Genomic DNA, 20,986 nt, shown 5'->3' on the forward strand with positions numbered 1-20,986 from the left:
TCAAGTCATTGATTTCTATTTTTAAGGGTTTTTTTAAAGAGTCTGAACATTATTTGACTCCTACTATTATCTGTCCCGTTTATAGGAGGATTCTGACTTCACAACTATGATATATATTTTGCCGACTTTATTGTTAACTGTTTTACTTGTTTTATTAATTGTATTTCTGACTGGTTTTTAAAATTATATATTCTGATGTTACCCGCCATGAGCCTACTTGGAAAGAATGGGATATAAATATAATAAAATAAATAAAATTATTTACCGAAGGCCTGCAGCTTGATTTAACGGCGAGACATATGTGAAAAACTGGCAGTGAATCTCATTGGTGCACTTTCTTTGACAACGCTGATAACTGTCTTCAATGGTTACGTTGTAAGTTGTTCCCCCTTGCATATCCAGTCCTTCATAGAGTTCCTTGCTGCACGCTGACAAAAGAACACAGTATCAAAAACAGGATGATGGATTCACATAGATTATTATTATTCCTGTTAAAATATTTATCAAATGGTGTGCACCAATGCTGGATATTGGTTCAATGGCTTCAAGGGAACAAAATAACGTTGTTCTCCTTGCAAGTCCAGTGGCATCTTTAAGTCCAGTAAAGTTTTATTCTGGGTATAAGCTTTCATGGGCATGCACACTTCTTCAGGTATCTTTTGCAAGGAAATAGCCTGCTTAAATAGACTAACGTTCATGCCAGCATTCCTCTTGGACTCCACAAGCCAAGGGGCTCCATTATAGCAAAGGGCCTAGACTGGATTCCCACCTGCAAAGCTTCAGATGGCAGGAGAACATGCAACAGGGTCTTCTCTGAAGATCTCAGGGCAAGGAGAGGAAAATATTCCTTCAGGTATCCAGAGCAAAGTATGTGCCCACTGATTTCATTCTTTCACTTTTTCTTCCCCCCTGCATGGCCTAATTTGATGTTAAGTTTTACATGTGTTCCCCACAACAACTTTTAATCAGATATCAGCTATGAGTTGCCTGCAGGGGACTTAATTATCAAGAGTACAAGCTCTTATTAAGACCAACATCATGGAGAGGAGGGTTCCTTCCTTCTCCCCTGTGCTATATTCTTGATCAGAAACAGCCACAGGGGTGCTATTTGCCCTGTTAAGGGTTCCATTGGCACACATACATCTGCAACTAAGGCATATAATGACCTCATGGGCTTTTTCAGGTGGGGATAAGAGTGTGCATGACACTCCTGATGTGTCCCTATATATTGGAAAACTGAGTTCCCAGAGGAAGCATCATAGCAGGCATCTGGCTATAAGTCCTTGCAGTGAATTTATGTAAAATGTAGTTGCTTGGATCCCATCAAAATTTACTGAGAGTGGTAGTCCTTCAACAACTTTGAAAAGTAGGTCTTACCAGTGACTTGAGGGCACTGTTTCAGGGAATGTCCTGAGATGACTCCTTCCAGAGGTATTTTTGGCAACATTTGATTATCATGGTCTTTCAGGAGGCATGTGAACCTGGTATTAAGGTCAAGGGAGGGAGATCAATTGTGCCATCACAGAAGACCCATAAAAATTAGTTTCAGGTCATTTACAATACCAAGGAAGACAACTAGCCAAGTAGGATATGATGCACTTCCACATAATCTCATCACTTTCTCTGGAAATGATGGTTGCCTCAGAAACACACTCTTTCCTTTACACATTCCCTCAGACTATCATTCAGGACTTCACAGTGCCTAAACAGGAGTATTTTAATACAGAGGGTATGTCTGTCTTGGTCATCAAGCTTTTGGAAAAACAAAACCTTATTTCATCACATTTCAACTAAGACATTGCAGGTAATCTAATTTGGGGTATGGACTTTCCTACCATGCATCCCTGCTCAGTAAAGTAATTAGGACTGTCTCCATTATACCCCCAAAGACCTTCCATCCATTCCTTATTTGGAAATATTGCCAGCATCTGGGGATTCTTCTCATCTTCTCTCACACCTCTTTTCTCACCTGTTCATTCACCAGGATCCTCTCTCCCCTTTTTTCAAATAGGTGGCCAGAATTTGTCTCCAAATAATCTAGTCTCCCCCACTGCTGAAATAGATCCAGGTGGGCAGCTGTAAAACCGCTAAAATGTAATTGTAAATGTCTTGTAACAAGAATTTTAAGTTTTAAGCCGCTTCCACACTTACTGCATTCGTGCCCAGTTTTCCCCTCCCCCCCCATTATGGAACTCAAAGTGACTTACATAGGATTTTCAGGTGTATTTCCATGTAAACACTAACCAGATCAGATCTCTTTAGTCTCAGCAAGGCTACAGTATCAGGTGTTCTTCTACCACATTCTGGTTCCATTAATGGGGTTACACATACACACTGACATGCAAAGATCTGAGTGTTACCTGTATGCAGCATTTTCTGTCCAGTTTCCTGGCATGTAGCTGAACAATAGACATCTTGGGTGATATGTGCACACTATTTGGCAGTAGTCTGCATTCGGGGTAAAAACCTTAGCAATGTCACCTCCTCGGAAATATGTATTTTCATAGACCTGAGACACACATTCTGAGGCAGAATAATACAAAAGGTTAGCCTACAAAGTAGATCTTGATATAAGTCCACTAAATAAATAAATAAAATAAATAAATCTTCTTGTCACAGGTGGGATGCATGAACACATGAAGCTGCCTTCTACTGACTCAGACCATTGGTTCATGAAAGTCAATACTGTCTACTCAGGCTGGCAGCAACTCTCCAAGTAGAGGTATTTCCCAACCTCACTACCTAATCTGTATGCCATGCTGATTCTCTACCACCTAGCCATAGTCCCTCTCCAAATAGAACAGATGAGGGAATGGAGGCTAATTTTTATCCTTCCAGCTGCCACTGCAAGACTTCAGGAGATACCCTTTCCATCTACTCGAAAGTACTGATGCAGAATACTAGTAAACTTCATAATACAGGCCACACTTCTTTCCTCCTGTCAAAATGGTATGAGATTGCAAGGGAAGCTACAAACTCCCACCAGCAGAGTTCCCAGGAGCTCAGTAATCACAGGGCTGTGAATTCCACACTGCTGCCAACAGTATCTCATTGTTCCTCCCTTTTTTCTTTTCTTTGTGTGGGTGCAGACAAGATGACACAAAGAAGGCATGTTGGTCCATTGGCTGGATGATTCCATATATGGCAGGTACAAAGAGGGAGGGGGTGAAATTCATATGTTGCAGTATGATATGTGAGTTTGCTCAGTGTCACTATAGTTTCCAGATTGCTTGCTATGCTCTCAGTTCCATAATGTGCCACTGCTGAGAGAGCATATGCTCCTATGGTGTTTGTAACAACACCATGCTTTGAACCAGGCCAATATTTTAGACAGTCTTTGAATAACCTTATATTAATCATTCTATTCCAGAATTTACAGAGGACTATCAAAGAAAGGAAACTCTATAAACAAGTTAAATGTAGATGTTGGCATAGCTCGTTGCAGATGAAGAACTTTTCATTAAAGTTTACACCTGTCAAAAACCGCTGCCTTCTCCCTGGCCTGGATATCACAGATCTCAATTCGCTGCACTTGAGCATCACAAGCATGAACTCTGTGATGAAATCTGGGATTTAGGATCGAACAGGCTGTTCTTCAACTAGCACAAATCTTTCTCTTTATTCCCTAATGACTGTCACAATTTTCTAGCTTTGTCCACATTCTCAAATATTCTCATGTGGACATTCTTTGTTCACACAGAAAACCTGTGCCACTTCTGCCTGACATACTTCATTCATCATATTTATCTCACAGCCTTTGCCCCCTAGATACTGCAAAAGTCCAGGCACACCTTAAGGAATAGCAATACTTTTTTCAATATGAGCTGTCATTGGCCAGCAAAAAAGAGCTTTTTAGCTTCTAAATACAATCACTGACCCTTCCTAATTTCTTAGCAGAAAAGTCACTGTGAAAATACAAGCGGGAATATTTTAGAACTGAGAATTTTGCCATTCAGAGAAAATAAATAACTGATGCAACAAAGGCATTGGAGAAATGCCACTTGTCCCATTGCTGCCTTCATTACCTATGGCAGTTTTGTAACTCACAGCAAGATGAGTGAGTTTAAAACTATTGATGCTTCCAAAAGAAATCCGTTCAATTTAGTAATATGCAAATTCTGTGGGAGGAAGCCTTTCCACTCCATGAAATCTTATGTTGAAATAGAATTTTTTTGTTAGTCTTAAATGTGCCACAAGACTCTTGCTTATTTTTGCTAAAAAACTGACATCACTGGCATCAGTGTCAGAACTTGAAGAACTTCAAACGAGGCCCATGACTCTGGTTAAAGTCTAAGCGTTTATTGAGAACAGTACAGGTAGAAGACGAGTTGATTCTGATAACGAGCTCAGCAGCAGTTACGTACTTTAAGCTAAGCTATTACAATAACAAACTGGTTCCCACCCCTCAAGAGGCCCTGCTTGGTTTCCAAGGCTTCTTATCGATGAGAGAGGAAAGGGGGAGGCAGCTTCAAAGGTTACTGGCAGATGTTTCCCAAGGACTCCCCGTCACCCTCCAGTTGGCTTGGAATGCGAAGCATTTGTACACACTACTAGATACAGGGCTAGCTATTTCCTAACAGTTGCAATATAGATTCAGCTAAGCTAAGCAGGCATTACAATCATAGAGTTTAATAATTACAAGTTCTGACATACTGCCCCCCCTAGGCCCCCGCCCGGGGCTTGTGCGGGTACAGTTGGTGGAATCTCTTAAGCAGTTGTGGGGCAGACACGTCACAGGCTTTGACCCACTCATCGCAGCTCGGGGGGAAGTGTTTCCACCGTATCAGATAGTGCAACACTCCACGTTGGACCCTGGAGTCTAGGATTTCCTGCACCTCATGGTGGCTCTGGCCCCTCACGCGAGTAGGGGGCGGTTCGGGGGGGCGTGGGTGCCAGGGCGTGGCCCCCGGGTCTTTACGGAGGAGGCTGCAATGAAACACCGGGTGGATCTTACTAAACATTTTAGGCAACTCTAGTTCCACGGTGACCTTATTGATCACGCGTTTTATTTTGAAGGGACCAAGGTATTTGGAAGTTAGTTTCCGACACTTCTGGGAAAGGGGAAGGTTTTTGGTGGAGAGAAATACTGAGTCCCCTTCCTTGAACTCCCACTCGGGAGAGTGCTTACGGTCGAAATGCTTTTTATAATCTTCTTTAGCTCTCTCCAGGTTCTCCTGTATCACCTTCCAGCCCTTCTGGATCCCCTCCCACCACTGTTGACAAGAGGTGGGCTCAGTGGCGTTTTCGGTCGGGGAAAGGAGAGGGACGGGCTTTCCTTCGTAGCCATTGACAACCTGGAAGGGGGAAGTTTTGGTGGAACTGTGTAAGCTGTTGTTGTACCCGTATTCGGCAAATGGCAATAGCTCCACCCAATTGGTCTGCTGGTAGTTGATGTAGCACCTAAGGTACTGTTCCAGCAGGCCGTTCACCCTCTCCGTCTGTCCGTCTGTCTGGGGGTGGTAGGCAGAGCTTAGCCCCTGCTCTATGCCTGTGAGTTTGCAAAACTCCCGCCAGAAGTTGGCAACGAACTGCGGCCCGCGGTCGCTAATTACCTTATCTGGGAATGAGTGGAGGCGGACCACGTGATTAAAGAAAAGGTGTGCCAATTTTTTAGCAGTGGGGAGCTGCTTGCATGGGATGAAATGAGCTTGCTTGGAAAAAGTATCTACCACCACCAGTATCACCGTTTTCCCTTGAGAGGGGGGTAGCTCGACTATGAAATCCATCGAGACCACCGCCCATGGTCGCGTGGCTGTCGGTAGGGGAATAAGGTGGCCAGGCGGTTTCCCCCCCCTTCGTTTCGCCATGATGCATGTGGGGCATGAACTCACGAATTCTGACACATCTCTTTTCAATTTGGGCCACCAGAACTGTCTCGTGACTAGGTTCAGGGTTTTCACGTAACCAAAGTGCCCTGCTAGCCTGCCTGAGTGGCAGTTTTCCAGTACTTCCTTTCGCAGGGTTCTGGGCACGTAGATCTTCCCCTTGTAGTACCAAAGCCCCCCTTCTCCCTTCTCTACCCGTTCGGGCCGATCCCCTCCCTCAGCTTCCGTTTCGGCCTCGAACCGGTCTTTCCTCTTCAGTTCCGGGGCTCCGGTTGTTTTCCCTGATCGAGTGGTGACTCCCCCCGCTACTTGGTTTGGGGAGATCAGGGAATCTATTACCTCCTCCCTTTGTTGTGCTGGGGCATGCGCGAGAGCGCGTTGGCCAAAAAGTTCTTGGTGCCGGGGATATGTTTTAGCACGAAGTCGAATTTAGCAAAGAATCCCGCCCACCGGATCTGTTTTGCAGTCAGTTTGCGACGGCCGGTGAGGGCCTCTAGGTTCTTGTGATCGGTCCAAATTTCGAAAGGGACTCGGGCTCCCTCCAACCAGGATCTCCATGTTTTCAGAGCAAACATTACTGCAAAAGCCTCCTTGTCCCAGACCGACCAGTTCCTTTGTTCGTTCGAAAATTTGTGAGAGATGTAGGCGCAGGGACGGAGTTCCCCCTCCTCGTTCCTCTGCATCAATATGGCTCCTACGGCGACATCGGAGGCATCGCATTGTACCACGAAGGGTTTTAATTCATTGGGGTGAGCCAATATTGGTTCAGAGGTGAAGAGTTGTTTGAGCTCTTTAAAAGCTCTGTGGCATTCCGGCGTCCACGTTAGGCGCGCGCCGGGTTTTTTCGCCTCGTCCCCTTTTCCCTTAGTTTTGAGGAGTTCCGTGAGGGGGAGCATTACCCGGGCGAACCCCTTAATGAACCCGCGGTAAAAATTTGCGAACCCGAGAAATGATTGTAGCTGCCGTCGGGTTCGGGGTGGTTCCCAATCTAGAACCGCTTGAATTTTGGCGGGGTCCATTGCTAGTCCCTCCCCTGACACTCGGAGTCCTAGGTAGTCTAGTTCCGTCTTGTGGAACTCACATTTAGACAGTTTAGCATACAGTTTGTTCTTGCACAAGGTAGACAACACTTTTCTCACCAGGGGCACATGCGATTCAAGATCTTTCGAATAAATAATGATGTCATCCAGGTACACCACCACCCCCTTATACAAGAATTCCCTCAGCACTTCATTTATAAAGTTCATGAAAACCCCTGGCGCCCCTTGAAGCCCAAAGGGCATCACCAAGTATTCAAATTGTCCCATGGGTGTATTGAACGCCGTTTTCCACTCGTCTCCTTCTTTAATCCGCACGCGGAAGTACGCGTCTCTGAGATCGAGCTTGGTGAAGATTTTTCCCTCGGCCACAGTGTTCAATAGGTCTCTTATCAACGGGATCGGATAAGCATTGGACATGGAAATCCCGTTTATCCCGCGAAAATCTGTGCAAAGTCTAAGCCCCCCGTCCTTTTTCTTGCGGAATAACACAGGGGCTGCATGGGGGGCCGTGGCCGGCCGAATGAAACCCCGCTTCAAGTTTTTGTCAATGAATTTTCTCAGTTCAGCTTTCTCTGCCCACCCCATTGAATACAGTTTTGCCTTCGGTAATGTCTGCCCTGGGATTAGTTCGATAGCACAGTCCGTAGGGCGGTGGGGAGGGAGCTCGTCAGCCTCTCGCTCACTGAAGGCTTTCTTTAAGTCCCTGTATTCTTTGGGGATCGACCCTATTTCCTCAAGGGTGAGGCAGAGTCTCTCGTTCTGAGGAGGGGCCTTCGGACCCCACTCGGTATTCCAATGGTGGTGCTCACACCGCCAGATCGGGAATCGTACGATTTGTTCGGCCCACCGAATGTCCGGTTGGTGTCTAGCCAGCCACCCTGCTCCCACCACTACATCAAAAGAGGAGGACGGGGCTATGACGAAAGTCTCTATTCCCCAGTGCTCCTCCGTCCCCACGGGGGTAGCTTGGGTTTCTAGGGTGCAAGGTTCCCCTCTCATGGGCGACCCATCCATCTGTTCGAACTGGATGGGATGGGGGAGGGGGGACGTGGCTAGCCCCAGCGCTTCCACTAGGCGCGGGGTGATAATGTCTCGGGTGCACCCGGAATCGATTAGGGCACGGGCGTGCATAAACCGCTTGAGGTTGGGGTTCAGGAGGGTGACCGCCATGAACAATAACCCCCCGGTAACTCTCACCGTCAGTAGTGCCGGCGTTTTCTGGACCTGCTTTGCGGCACCGATTAAAGCAGGTCGCTGTCGTTTCCCGCCGGCTCTTGATCCCGGGACTCCTCTATGGTGGTAACATCCTTGTCAATCGCCAAGGATGTGGCGACGGCGCCCCGGCTGGGCTCCTTGGAGCGGCTGCCTTTCTTCTTCTGCACGGTGGGTGCCGGCTTGGGTTGAGTAGGGGTCGGCGTTTGCCTCTCCGGGCAGTTGGCGGCGAGGTGATTCGGGTCCCCACACTCGAAGCACTTGCGAGCCGCGGTGGTGGGGTTCGAGGTCGCGGGGGCCCGCTTCCCTTCGGGCTTGCCGGATGCGGGACTCTGCTTCTCCCCCTTCTTGCCTTGCTGCCGACGCCGCATCTCCACATGTTGGAGGTCGGTTTCCACCTCCCCGGCCAGTTGGATCCATCCCACCAGGGTGTCTGGTCTTCCCTGGTGGTAGCACCGGTCTAAGATGTTCGCGTTCAGGCCGTTCTTGAACGCGGTGTATTTCATTACTTCATTCCATCCCCTGGCTGCCGCACAGTAGCCCATGAACTCGGTAGCGTACTCCCGGGTGGTGCGGTTTCCTTGCTCGATTCTTTGCAGGGCCGCGACAGCTTTCTCTTCCCGCAGGGGGTCTCCATATTGCCGAAGCATGGCTTGTAGAAAATCGGCCACGGTGGCGAGTTCTGGTTTCCGCCCCGTGTAAAGCCCCACGTACCATTTTTGGGCCGGTCCTCTCAGTCTGGAGGCGATGTGGGCCACGCGGCTCGCTTTCATGGGGTACCCCGCTCCCCAGTGCGTGAAAAACGTGTTGCACTGGATCGTAAAGTATTCCACCGCTTCCCCGTCTCCGTAGAAGGTAATCTTCAGCTCCCGGTGTCCTCCCCCGTCCCCTCCGGCCGGGGCGACCGGCACTACTGGTGGCGGTCCCGCGGGGGCTGGGGCTGCTGGGGCGGCCGGCGCCACGGGGGGTCCCGGTGCTGCGGGGCCGACGGGTGGTGGCGGCGTCGGCGGGGGTAGCGGGGCCGGCGCGCCCCGTGGTCCCTCTCGGGCTCCGGTCTGCCTCCGGATCGCGTCCAGCTGTTCCCGGATTTCTCGGGTGATCTGGACATGGCTGGCCTGGATCTCTTCCATCAGGGCCCAGAGATCCGCCTCCATGGGTTTGTTGGTGGGCTCTCCGTTATCTGGTGCCCTTTTAGCCATCTAGCCAAGGTTCCCAGTTCGGATAAGCTCAAAAATATGATCAGAATCAAAATGTCAGAACTTGAAGAACTTCAAACGAGGCCCATGACTCTGGTTAAAGTCTAAGCGTTTATTGAGAACAGTACAGGTAGAAGACGAGTTGATTCTGATAACGAGCTCAGCAGCAGTTACATACTTTAAGCTAAGCTATTACAATAACAAACTGGTTCCCACCCCTCAAGAGGCCCTGCTTGGTTTCCAAGGCTTCTTATCGATGAGAGAGGAAAGGGGGAGGCAGCTTCAAAGGTTACTGGCAGATGTTTCCCAAGGACTCCCCGTCACCCTCCAGTTGGCTTGGAATGCGAAGCATTTGTACACACTACTAGATACAGGGCTAGCTATTTCCTAACAGTTGCAATATAGATTCAGCTAAGCTAAGCAGGCATTACAATCATAGAGTTTAATAATTACAAGTTCTGACAATCAGTGGTGCTTAAAGGCTTGGGATTACTTTATGATAGATAAAACCACTGATTGGATAGTTTTTTTAAAAAAAGAATATGACGTCTCAAAGTGTGATGAATAAGTGGTCAGTATGAATGGGTGCTTTTTCAGGTAAAGTAGGAACTGCTTATAAAAGGTCTCACTTTAAGGATTTTAGTAATCAGGATATATTTTTATGCCATTAAATAGTTTAGCTATCATACCTATATGGTTCTTGTTCACAAAATTTGCATAGCAAAATCCCTATGATAGAATGTCACTGATTTCTTCGCTGCATGTTTTTGCATGTTTGTGACAGACTGTAACTTTTGCTGTTTCTTTGGTACACTGCTTGAATTTTTCAAAAAAAGAGAGAAAGACTGACACAGCTGGTAGATCCAAGTGGGCAGCCATGTTGGTCTGAAGCAGCAGAACAAAGTAGGAGTCAAGTGGCACTTTTAAGACCAGCAACGTTTTATTCAGAACGTAAGCTTTCATATGCAGGCATACTTTTTTAGACAAGGGGATAAGGTACAGTGGGCAGAAATACATGTAATGAAATACATGTAAATTTGATCAGCTGGTAGTGATGGAGAGTGCCATAAAGTCACTTATGATGACCCCAAAGGGTTTTCAAGGGAAGAGATGTTCAGAGGTGGTTGGCCATTGCCTCCCTCTGCTTAATGAACCTGGACTTCTTTGCTGGTCTCCCATCCAGGGCTGACCACCCCCCACTCCCTTAGCTTCCAAGACCTGACAGGATCAGGCTAGCCTGGACCATCCAGGTATGGGTCTGTCATGGTTCCCCCCCTGGAATTACTTCCTATTAAAGTTTGTTTCAAGCTTGTAAATAGATTCTTGCTCAGTTGCCAGTAGCAAATAGATACTTGCTCAGTTGCCAGTGGCAAATTCCAGACAATCAGAAAGGAAAGACATATGGAAGTCCCAGAAGGGTTGGTCTCTAGCAGCACAATAAATCAAGAGCCCAGCACCACCTTAGAAACTACAACTTTTTTTCAGGATACTCTTCTGTGAAGTGAGTTCTGACAGAAACAAATTGTGTTAGTCATTAAAGTGCCACAAGACTCCTGTTTCATTTTGATGGAAATTTACTTCAAATTTCCTTTTAGGCCACAGACAGCTAAGGCATATTATATATAGATAAACTAGTGAAAGTTGGCAAGCTTTTGTTAACACTTGTTGCTGTATCCATCAACTAGGCTGGATTATTTACACAAGTGTAACACAGAAATAGGGCAAAGGCCATTGACTCAAATACGGAAAAAGAAAAAATGCAAAGGCCTTTAAATGAAATACAAAAAGAAAAAAGCTTAAGTTATGCAATTTATTTAGTACAACTCTTCATAACAATACCCAATCTCTTTGCTCAAGGGGGTGCAGATTAGAAACATGTACAAAATATCCATTAATGTTGCTTTCTTCTATAATATTTTTATTATACCAGCTCAAATTCTTTTTCCCCACCCCCACCATCTAATTGTGACTCCTCCTCCCATTAGTTTCAGTGGGAAACAAATTTCCAGTTGCCAGATCCAGGTTGGGAAACTCCTGGAAATTTTGAAATGAAACCTGGAGAGGCCAGGGACCTCAGTGGGGTACAATGCCACAGAGCTCATCTCCAGACTACAAGTGTTAAATAGTGGGTTCGATACATGAAGAGACTAGGTAGCAGTTATCAAAGCTCTTTATTTAGGTTACAGCATGGTAATGGTTAGACTAAGACTGCCTCGGCGGGGAGGGCGGGGTACAAATAAAATTATTATTATTAAACTGGGCCAATGCGGCCAACTATATATACTCAAAAGTTCCCATGCTAGAATGTCATTGGGTCATTTGAACCAGCAGGGGGCTGGCAATTGGTCCGGGGATGCAGAAATTTGGATCCATGCTGCAAACCTTCCCAGATGCTCAGGCATTCCTTTTCTGTATTCATCAGGGATTCCCTGTAAAGGTAGGAAAATCCTATTGTGGTGAATGATTTCACAGGTGTGACACATGGAAATGGATCCTCCGGTGTAATTCCACAAAGAGATGAATACAGAAAATGAATGCCTGAGCAACTGGGAAGGTTTGCAGCATGGAACTATCTTCTGATAAATTTGATCAGTGGTCTTTTGCATGTGGTTTGGCCCTAAGCGTAAAGACTTAACTAGATGTTATAATGGTGATCTATGAATTAATAGCTACCTTTAAAAATAAACTCCAAGTAGAAGAACTGAGGATCTCAATTCAAACAGGAGTCATAGCAAAAAGGAAGGGGGAGTTAACTCTTTGTTTCATGCCATTTTCACACAATCATATATAGAGGTGCTACTTTCCTTACAAGGGGAAATACCCTTTGACTCCCACTTGGTTTCTCGTGAGCAAATAGCTGCTTTGGGGGGGGGGGGGGCGGGGGATGGAAATCATAAAAACAGCTTGGACAAGAAGGAGTAACCCCCTACTCTTGGAATTGTCATGGCTCAAATTCTCTATCTTTTCAGTTCCTATTTACAGTTTTTAAAAACTACAAGAAATCCATTCATGGATATCCTGCTTTCATATCTAGTTAGAGCCTTGCTTTTAAAAAAATATAATTCTAACAATAGTATTATTCTTACAACATTTCAAAAAATGTACACATGTACATAAATGTTATATTCCCTGATCCATATGCATGAAAGTTACTAATATGGTGGAAGACCTACTTTGAATTTTAAAAGCTCTCCAAATTTAGAAGGCAGACACTGCCAATTTTTGTAAGACCAAAAAAATTTCTGACAGGTATTCATTGAAGCTGTGAAGTTCCTCATGGAAAGCTGGGTTTTAAATATCCATGGGAGACCTCTGAATCCCTACAAGCTATTTTTTTGGGGGGGGGTGTCCCATCCTTCAGGTGCCACATGGGGGTTGTTTGTGTCTGCTGTTAGAGAGGAAATGAATAAAAATCACCCCTTTCCCTTAATGCCAATGGGAAATCTAGACAGGACCCAAATGGAAATGAAATTTGGGGGAAGCCCCCTTCTGAACAAATGTCACATTTATCTTCCTAACTTGCCTGGAAGGAGGTAGCATGAACATATCTCATCACAAAACTTTATAAGTAAGAAGTAGTTGTTTATCAATTAATTACTTACCACCACAGGCTGAAGAAAATGACACAATTAAAAGGAAGGTTTGAAAAATCCAAGCCATCCTAAAAAAAATATGCAATAAAGAATTTTTAATCCATATTTTGAATGTGTCATGCACTATCATTAATTTGGCCATAGTGTAAGTTCTCAGGATCATGGCTATAACCAAAGGGCCTTGTAGTTCTGAATAAATTACTAATTTATTTTTCACAATAGAATGAAAAAAACATTTTTGACCACATAAAGTCCACACAAGGAGAATCCTCAATAGTCATTGTTTGCTTATTTTACCCCTTCAAGCAACTCAATTCTATGTATGCTTACCCAGAGGTAAATGCTTAGTTCAACAGAGTTTTTTCTGTAATGAGCATGACAGATTATGAGAGCACTCCTAAACTAGTCTGTTCAGTGAGGTTCATTCCCAGGAAACTGTAAAATCCACACACAGTAGAACAAATTGTTTTAGACACTGGCTAAATTAAGCACTGACATCTCGGTTGATTTCAGCAGGAGAGAAAGTTAAGCATGTGCTTGAATCACCCCCTTTGCTAATAATTCAAAAATTGGATCCCATTAACTGGATTAAATGAATTTCAATTTCAAAGAAACAGTGTTTAGGCTCATAGCCTGAATTACTGCTGAAGATGGCTTTGGTACATTTTTGTCCAAAGGCGCTCAGGGCAGCATTTATTGAGTTCCATGAGTCTGTCTTATTCTCACTATACTTTCAGGCAGGTCAGCCAACAGAGAATGTTTCTAAGGTGAGGTTTATAGTTGACTGGGGATCTGAACCCCAATCTACACAATCTTCTAGACCAGGGATGACCAACCTTGCTTAACATAAGAGCCACTTAGAATAAATGTCAGATGTTTGAGAGCTGTAAAACATGAACAACAGATGTTTGCAGGAAAGGAGGAAGGGAGGGGTGGTAAGAAAGCAACTTTAAATGCCTTCTCCAAGCCACTGGCTGGCTTGGCTTGAAGATGTGATTTAAACAGAGAAATGCCTTCTCAAGCCAGATGATGGGGCAGTAGAGGCTTCGAGAGCCACACAATATATGTGAAAGAGCCACATGTGGCTCCTGAGCCACAGTTTGGCCACTCCTATTCTAACCACCAAAACACAAGTAGTTTTTGAGATACCAAAACCAGGTGTACAAGTGAATGACTTCGATATAAATTCTGCTGTGTACTGCAATACAATTAATCTGGAATTTCTCTGATATAAATAGGAGGCCAATTTGTCTAACTTCATTGTGAGCCTTAACATAATTTTCTCCTTCTTGCCTTAGCTATCTGTGCTGATTACTGTACTGCCATTTCTAATCCATCTAATCCATGTGAAGAATGTAAGCACTTGAATACATTTTAAAAGTCACACAAGTTAATTTATAAAAATTTAAACAATTGCTAAATTTGGATAACTGGAAACAATCATTTAAAAGATATAATTGCAGTGGTTTCTGCTCTCTCACTTCTCTCCTATTTGAAATAAATAAAGGAAATTAATTACCTGGAGTCAGCTCCTGTAGCAGTTGTAACTTTTTGGACTTGGAAAGTATTAAGTCAAAAGATTAAATAAAGAAGGAAAATCCATTACAGCTTTGCTATGTAGCACTGCTCATGACCATATTTACCCACTAACTTTATTTACTTTTGATGAAAGCTTGCACTGTCAATATTGTTTCTGCCTTTGGAAAATGATGGACAGTTGCCATAAATTAACAAAAAAAAGTTTACTATTTTAGGTTGGTTAAGCCCTCTACTGTTCAACATGGGAACTGCATCAGACAGAAAAGGAACATTCCAACACTGTTCAGAATATCGACCTCATGTTCCCTTATAATTCCAAATGATGTACACCAGCACACTCAGATGGAGTGTGCCTAGCTTCTTTCAGAGGTTGGAGGATATTTGTTCAAGGTTTATTTAAATCTTCTTAGATCCAATTTTATAATTCTAATGTTCAGATGATGTAGAGCCCTGACTCTGGTAGTGACCAATGAATTCTAATTTATGGACTATCTGAGTGGCCCTGACACATGCTAACTCTTGCACAAATACATTGTTACACCTCATTCTTAGTTTAAAATGGTGGCAAAGACGCCACTGAAGAGGCAACCTACAACCTGTTGTAGGACCCACCTCAAAGCTACAGCAGCTGAGGCAATATAGTCAATTTTGTGATGCCTAACAAATGTGGATGATGATGCCCCAGCGGCTGCCTTGCAGATGTCAACAACAGGAGTATTCATGCTGAGGTCCTAAATTGCTGCCTGGCTTCTGGAGTTAATTGGTAAACATGCTGGAACTAAACTCTGAAAAGACAGAGGTCATGATGGTTAGAAAGGCAGAGGTCTTGAAAGACACAGTTCTCTTTTAGGGTTGTCAGCTTCCAAGTGGTGGCTGGAGATATTTTGGGATTTCAACTGATCCCCAGGCAAAATAGATCAGTTCACCTGAAGAAAACGGTTGCTTTGGAAGGTAGACTCTATGGCATTGTATTTCCTCTCCCCAAACCCCATTCTCCTCAGGCTCCACCCCTAAAATCTCCAGGTATTTCCCAAGGTGGAACTGGCAACCCTATTATTTCCACTTTTGATGGAGTTCAGCTGGTCCTTGCTGACTCAGTTAAAAGCCTTGGGATTCTACCAGATCCAGCTTTATTACTAGAGAAGCAAATTAATGCAACAAAATGCTTTCCACCAACTTAGAGAAGCCTGTAAGATGGCCCTTACAAACGCTAACTTCTGCCGCCCATCTGCATCCCATATTCACCCCATCCTCTGACATCCTCAGGGCGGCTCAAAAAGCTACCACTGTCCTGAGTGGTTGCAAATTTTTGAGCTGCACACCAGTCACCTCTTCAGCGTCTGGACACGGCAGGGTGCAAGGGAGGCAGATTGGCTCTGAAGCCATCAAGCTGCCCCAAGCCACGTCCGGCTTTTTAAAACAAAAAACTGCCCAGAGCACATGTGCACATGTGTGCACTAATGCGCATGACCACTAAAAATGTATGGGGGGGGGAACCCAAACTGAGCAACCAGGATGGTGCATGACAGCCGTCTGATCGCACCTGTGTCACCCCATGAATGGGATGGGAATGGCTTGTGGGGGAGCATTTGGATGGTTTGGGATACCTCTTTCTTAGCCAGCTTGATTTGGGACACCTCCCACACTGCCCATCTATTATCAGTGTATTGTGATCTACCTTGCCAGTTCATTGTAGTGAGTTAAGAGTGGTGGGCTCTAATCTGGAGAACAGGGTTCGATTCCCCATTCATCCACATGCAGCCAGCTGTATGACCTTGGATCAGTCACAGTTCTCTCAGAGCAGTTCTCTCAGAGCAGTTCTCTCAAGAGCAGTTCTCTCAAGCCCTCCTACCTCACAGGATGTCTATTATGGGGAGAGGAAGGGAAGGAGATTGTCAGATGCTCTGAGTGAAGGGCACAGTATAAATCCAGATCTTCTTCTTCTAGAAAACTATAAATAAAACAAACAAAAGCTTCCAAAGTACTTGCACTCTTGACTAAATCATGGGTAATCCCCTCTGGTACTTCTAGACCTTGAGAGGAATATGCTAGTTCTGTGAGTTCCCTTAGCTACTTGCTAAGGATAGATTTGGAGACCTTTGTGCCTTTGATCACAGGGTAAAGGCTACAGACTGTCAGGCCTTCTGAAAGGTTTAGTGTGCCTAATATAAATACTTAGGTCTCATCTAAGAGCCCAGGAGTGCCAATTATTTTTCTTTGGGTGGAATGTCTTGGGACAGAAAGAAGATAAAATATATTTCAGCTGGGTGATGAAATAGTTGCATGGAGGTGAGGTCAGTATGGAATACTACCTTTCCTTTGAAACACATACAATCCCTTAGCTGCACCCAATTCTGGCACCCCTCTGGCCCACATAACTGCCACCAAGAACATCTTGAGGGTTAAAAACTTGAGCAAAGCCTCCCTTATTGGTTTGAATGCTGCAGGAGTTTCCAGGAAGGAAAATGATGTATAGCTGAAGGTTGTATGAGAGAAGTGCCTTTCAGAAAATACTTTCAACTATGCCTCTGCCTCTGCTATGTGCAAACCCAGCACTTTTTCTGCTCCTGTCCCTGACTTTCACCTCATCCCCCCACACCTCCACTTCCATCCAGACTGTTACATAAGGCAGCACTTGCTTGCAGGGAGCCCAGGGACCGTGTGTGTTTTAACTTTGCCTCTTTGGCTGTTGAGGGAGAGAGGCAGGAGAGGAGCATGCACATTGGGGTCAGCAGGTTAGCAGGCTCTGGTTCATCCAATTTAGCGGGCCTTTTCAATCACACTTGGGTTGCTGCACACAGTAGTCATAGCCAGGCCATTCACATGCTTATAGAAGCAGGCTTGTTTGACTGTACCAGTACCACATTTTATTTTATAAACACTCAGGGAGCTTGTGATTTCAAATGATATTGGCCCTGAATTGAAAGTGAAGGACCGATTTCGCACTATGCCTTTTCCAGGGTGGAGAGCCCTTTTGCTACCGGGGCTTCTCTCCGTTTTCGCACAAGTTGCCCCCAAGCTGCGATGTGGCACGCCGCTATTCCGCAGCAAGTGGAAACCACTTGTCAGCGTATCTTGCTTGCTGCAGAATAGCGGCGTGCCAACTTGCAGCTCTGGGGCAATTTGTGCAAAAACAGAGAGAAGCCCTGGTAGCAAAAGGGCTCTCCACCCCGAAACAAGCATAGTGTGAAATTGAGATAAATTTGATTGAGTATCCATGGTAAGTGGTCTCTTGAGCCCATCTATTGGATATGGAACAATTCCAGACTTGGGAGAAGGCCTGTAGCTGCACTCTTGCTGATGGCTGACATCCTTTGGACTGTGGATACTTGCTTAACTTACCCAAGGTGGAGTTTTGGCTGGAAAATTATGTGGATGGCATAAATCTGGGCTTGGACTAGAAAGATTTTTTGTAGTCATTATGAAATCTGGGTAAGGACTGATATATGCATAAATACTGGGAGCCACATTGTTGGATTTCTATTTCTCTCTTCAAGTGAAAGGATATGCACACAAAAGATTTATGCTCATTTACATTTTGGTATAACACATATTTACTTAGAAAGAGGCACTCTTCCTATTGTCCCAATTGTCCCTGTTCAACTGTCCTTGGATCAAGAAACTCTCAACAGTCAGCAGCAGAAGCCAGGGCCAGATCTACATATTTTTTGAGGGGGGGGGCAAAACCAAAAAAAGCTCCCCCACTCAAAAAATGAAGGGATCCGTGGGCAATTTGACACACACACTCCATTTAAACACCCCATCGGGTGTTTGTATGGGGAGGGGAAGCCTCAGCAGGGCTGGCCCTAGAGCATTTTGAGCCCTAGTCAAAACTAACTTTGTGCGCCCCTCTGCAGCGTCACACCAGAGAAGGTTTGAAGTTTAAATTCCTTCTCTAGAGTTGTGCAGCAGTGGAGAAAGGATAGTAACCTAGAATCATAGAATCATAGAGTTGGAAGGGACCTCCAGGGTCATCTAGTCTAACTCCCTGCACAATGCAGGAAACTCACAAATATTTCCCCCTAAATTCACAGGATCTTCACCCGAACAGTAAGAGAAAAACCCGGGTTGGTTTTCCCTTCTCAATATGGCATGCATTTCTTTCCAGGGATCTGGCGGCTGTTTGCATTTCTTCAAGTGCGTAAACGGTTCGGGATCTGCAGCAAAGAAGGCCACAGTCCCAAGCATACATATTTGATACTAAATGCTGAGCTATGTGGAACTTACTTCTGAGTAAAGGTTCAGGACTCTCAGCTGCAATTTTAGGTCCCTTCTCCTCTAGTCCCATTAAATTCAGTCGGACTTTCTTACAGCCAGTATAAAAGTTAGAGAGCTTCTCACCTTGAAAAAGGAGAACTGGTAATAAAATTCATACTTTTGTTCCTGTATAGGGTGCCGTACAGACTAACATAAGGCAAGTCTCTGCCCCAACCGAGGTTACAGCTTGCATTTTGGCAAAGAGGGAGAAAGGGGGAAGAGCTAAGGATTGCAAGGGACAAGTAAGAGAAAATGCAAAGTGTTTGCAAGTGGATACTCTAAAAACTGGGTCTGGGTAAAAGTCGGATCTACACAGATCTTCATGAATTCATATGATTTTTACATTGAAATGAAATCAAACCACTATTATTCTGTAGATCCTGTCTTAGATATAGGCAGGCCCACAAAAATCATGCCTCCACGGATTCGTGGCACTTCACCAGTGCAAAAACAGGGTTCCAAAGCACGGATCCTCATGGATTCATATGATTTTTATAATGAAATGAAATGAAACCACCATCATGCTGTAGATCCTGTCTTAGACTATAGGCAGCACCAGAAAAATCATGCCTCCACGACTCTGTGGTGCCACAACAGTGGAAAAACATGTTTCCAAACCACGGATCCTCATGATTTTTGCTTTGGATCCCCCCAAGCTCACCATCAGTTCATATATCATGGGCAGAGTTTGCACACCGTTTCATGGCAGCACCATGGACCAAAAACTTGGTTTTGAACCACGAATCCCCATGATTTTTGCTTTGGATCCCCCCAAGTTCACCATCCAATCACATATCATGTCCATGGGCAGAGTTTGCACCACAGAAATCATGGCTCCATGGCAGCACCATGGACCAAAAACTTGCTTTTGAATCATGGATCCCCATGATTTTTGCTTTGGATTCCCCCAAGCTCACAATCGAATCACATATCATGTTCATGGGCAGAGTTTGCGCCACAGAAATCATGGCAAAAACTTGCTTTTGAACCACGGATCCTCATGGATCCCCATGATTTTTGCTTTGGATCCCCCGAAGCTCACCATCAATTCTTATATCATGTCCATGGGCATTGTTTGCACCATGGATCCATGGTTTCTGGGGTGCAAACTCTGCCCATGGAGATGATATGTGATTGGATAGTGAGCTTGGGGGGACCCAAAGCAAAAATCATGAGGATCCATTAGGATCCGTGGTTTGGAAACATGTTTTTCCGCTGTTCACAGATTCATGGAGGCATGATTTTTCTGGTGCTGCCTATAGTCTAACACAGGATCTACAGCATAATGGTTGAATTCATTTCACCATAAAAATCATATGAATTCATGAGGATCCATGCTTTGGAACCCTGTTTTTGCACTGGTGAGGCGGCATGAATCCATGGAAGCATGATTTTTGTGGTCCTGCCTATACAGGATCTACAGAATAATAGCAATTTGATTTCATTTCAATGTAAAAATCATATGAATTCATGAGGATCCGTGTAGATCCAACTTTTACTTTTTTCCCTAAAATTTTACTCCAATGCAAGTCAATCACTGACTTCTTTGAGAGTCTCCTACCAGCATGTCCATGATCTTCCCTTCGGGCTTGTTGGCTCTAAGTTCGGAAAGGGTGGAGGGACAGGGGGTGGGGGACTTGGGAGAGAGCGAGTGGGTCTTGTTTATGGAAGAATCCCAGAGGTGGAATAGAGAAAGCGACTCTTCTTTTTATTCTCTGTTTCGGTAGCAGCAAATGGCCAGTCTGGATTTTTTTCTCACCTGCTTTACTTTGATGAGCTGCAGGAATGAACTACAATTGTCAAACTGCTGGCAAAGGGCTTTTCATGCAGAGCAGAGGCTAGGTTTTTTTGGGGGGGGGGGGGAGATGAAAGCACTATGGAAGGGGGGGGAGGAGATAGCCCGTGAGATTCTTGCCTCCATCCCTACCACCCCAACACACACAACCGGTTATGCTGTCGGGGAGGTGTGTATGACCAGGTGCCAATGGGAAGGGGCTGGGGTGGCAAGATTGGGGGGGGGAGAGAAGAAAAGCAGCCGGGAGGGAGCGATTATTGCATTCCTGTATCGCTGCGGGTGGGGCAAGGAAAGGGATTCCAGTGGGCCGGGTGGCAGTGCAAAAGAAGCCGATCTTTCTCCCCCTTCCTGGGGGGGAGGCACCCAATTTGGCGCTCCCCCCTCTGGCAGCGCTGGGGGCAAAACACCACCTCTGCCGCTCCCGCAGATCTGGCCCTGGCAGAAGCTAAAAGCAAAACTGTTGTGGTAGAAAAGCAAATCACTCATAACGTTACTTTAAATCTGTCATATCTACTTGTCTCTTTAGGTA

At 45.1% G+C, this 20,986-nt stretch overlaps 1 protein-coding gene across 1 annotated transcript in view; it reads right to left on the reverse strand.

The window, feature by feature from the left end:
* KLKB1 (kallikrein B1) overlaps positions 1-14,519 on the reverse strand; it is a 31,458-nt gene extending 16,939 nt beyond the window's left edge. The window contains exons 1-5 of the mRNA XM_060246431.1: positions 14,386-14,519; positions 12,876-12,934; positions 2,361-2,523; positions 1,378-1,481; positions 266-428 (exon numbers count right to left, since the gene is read on the reverse strand). Coding sequence (XP_060102414.1) covers positions 266-428; positions 1,378-1,481; positions 2,361-2,523; positions 12,876-12,933 — 488 coding nt within the window. The 5' untranslated portion in view covers position 12,934; positions 14,386-14,519. The remainder of the gene's footprint in view (positions 1-265; positions 429-1,377; positions 1,482-2,360; positions 2,524-12,875; positions 12,935-14,385) is intronic.
* Positions 14,520-20,986: the final 6,467 nt, after the last annotated feature.

Source organism: Heteronotia binoei, chromosome 9 (genome assembly GCF_032191835.1).
Source record: "Heteronotia binoei isolate CCM8104 ecotype False Entrance Well chromosome 9, APGP_CSIRO_Hbin_v1, whole genome shotgun sequence".
NCBI classification, from domain to species: domain Eukaryota; kingdom Metazoa; phylum Chordata; class Lepidosauria; order Squamata; family Gekkonidae; genus Heteronotia; species Heteronotia binoei.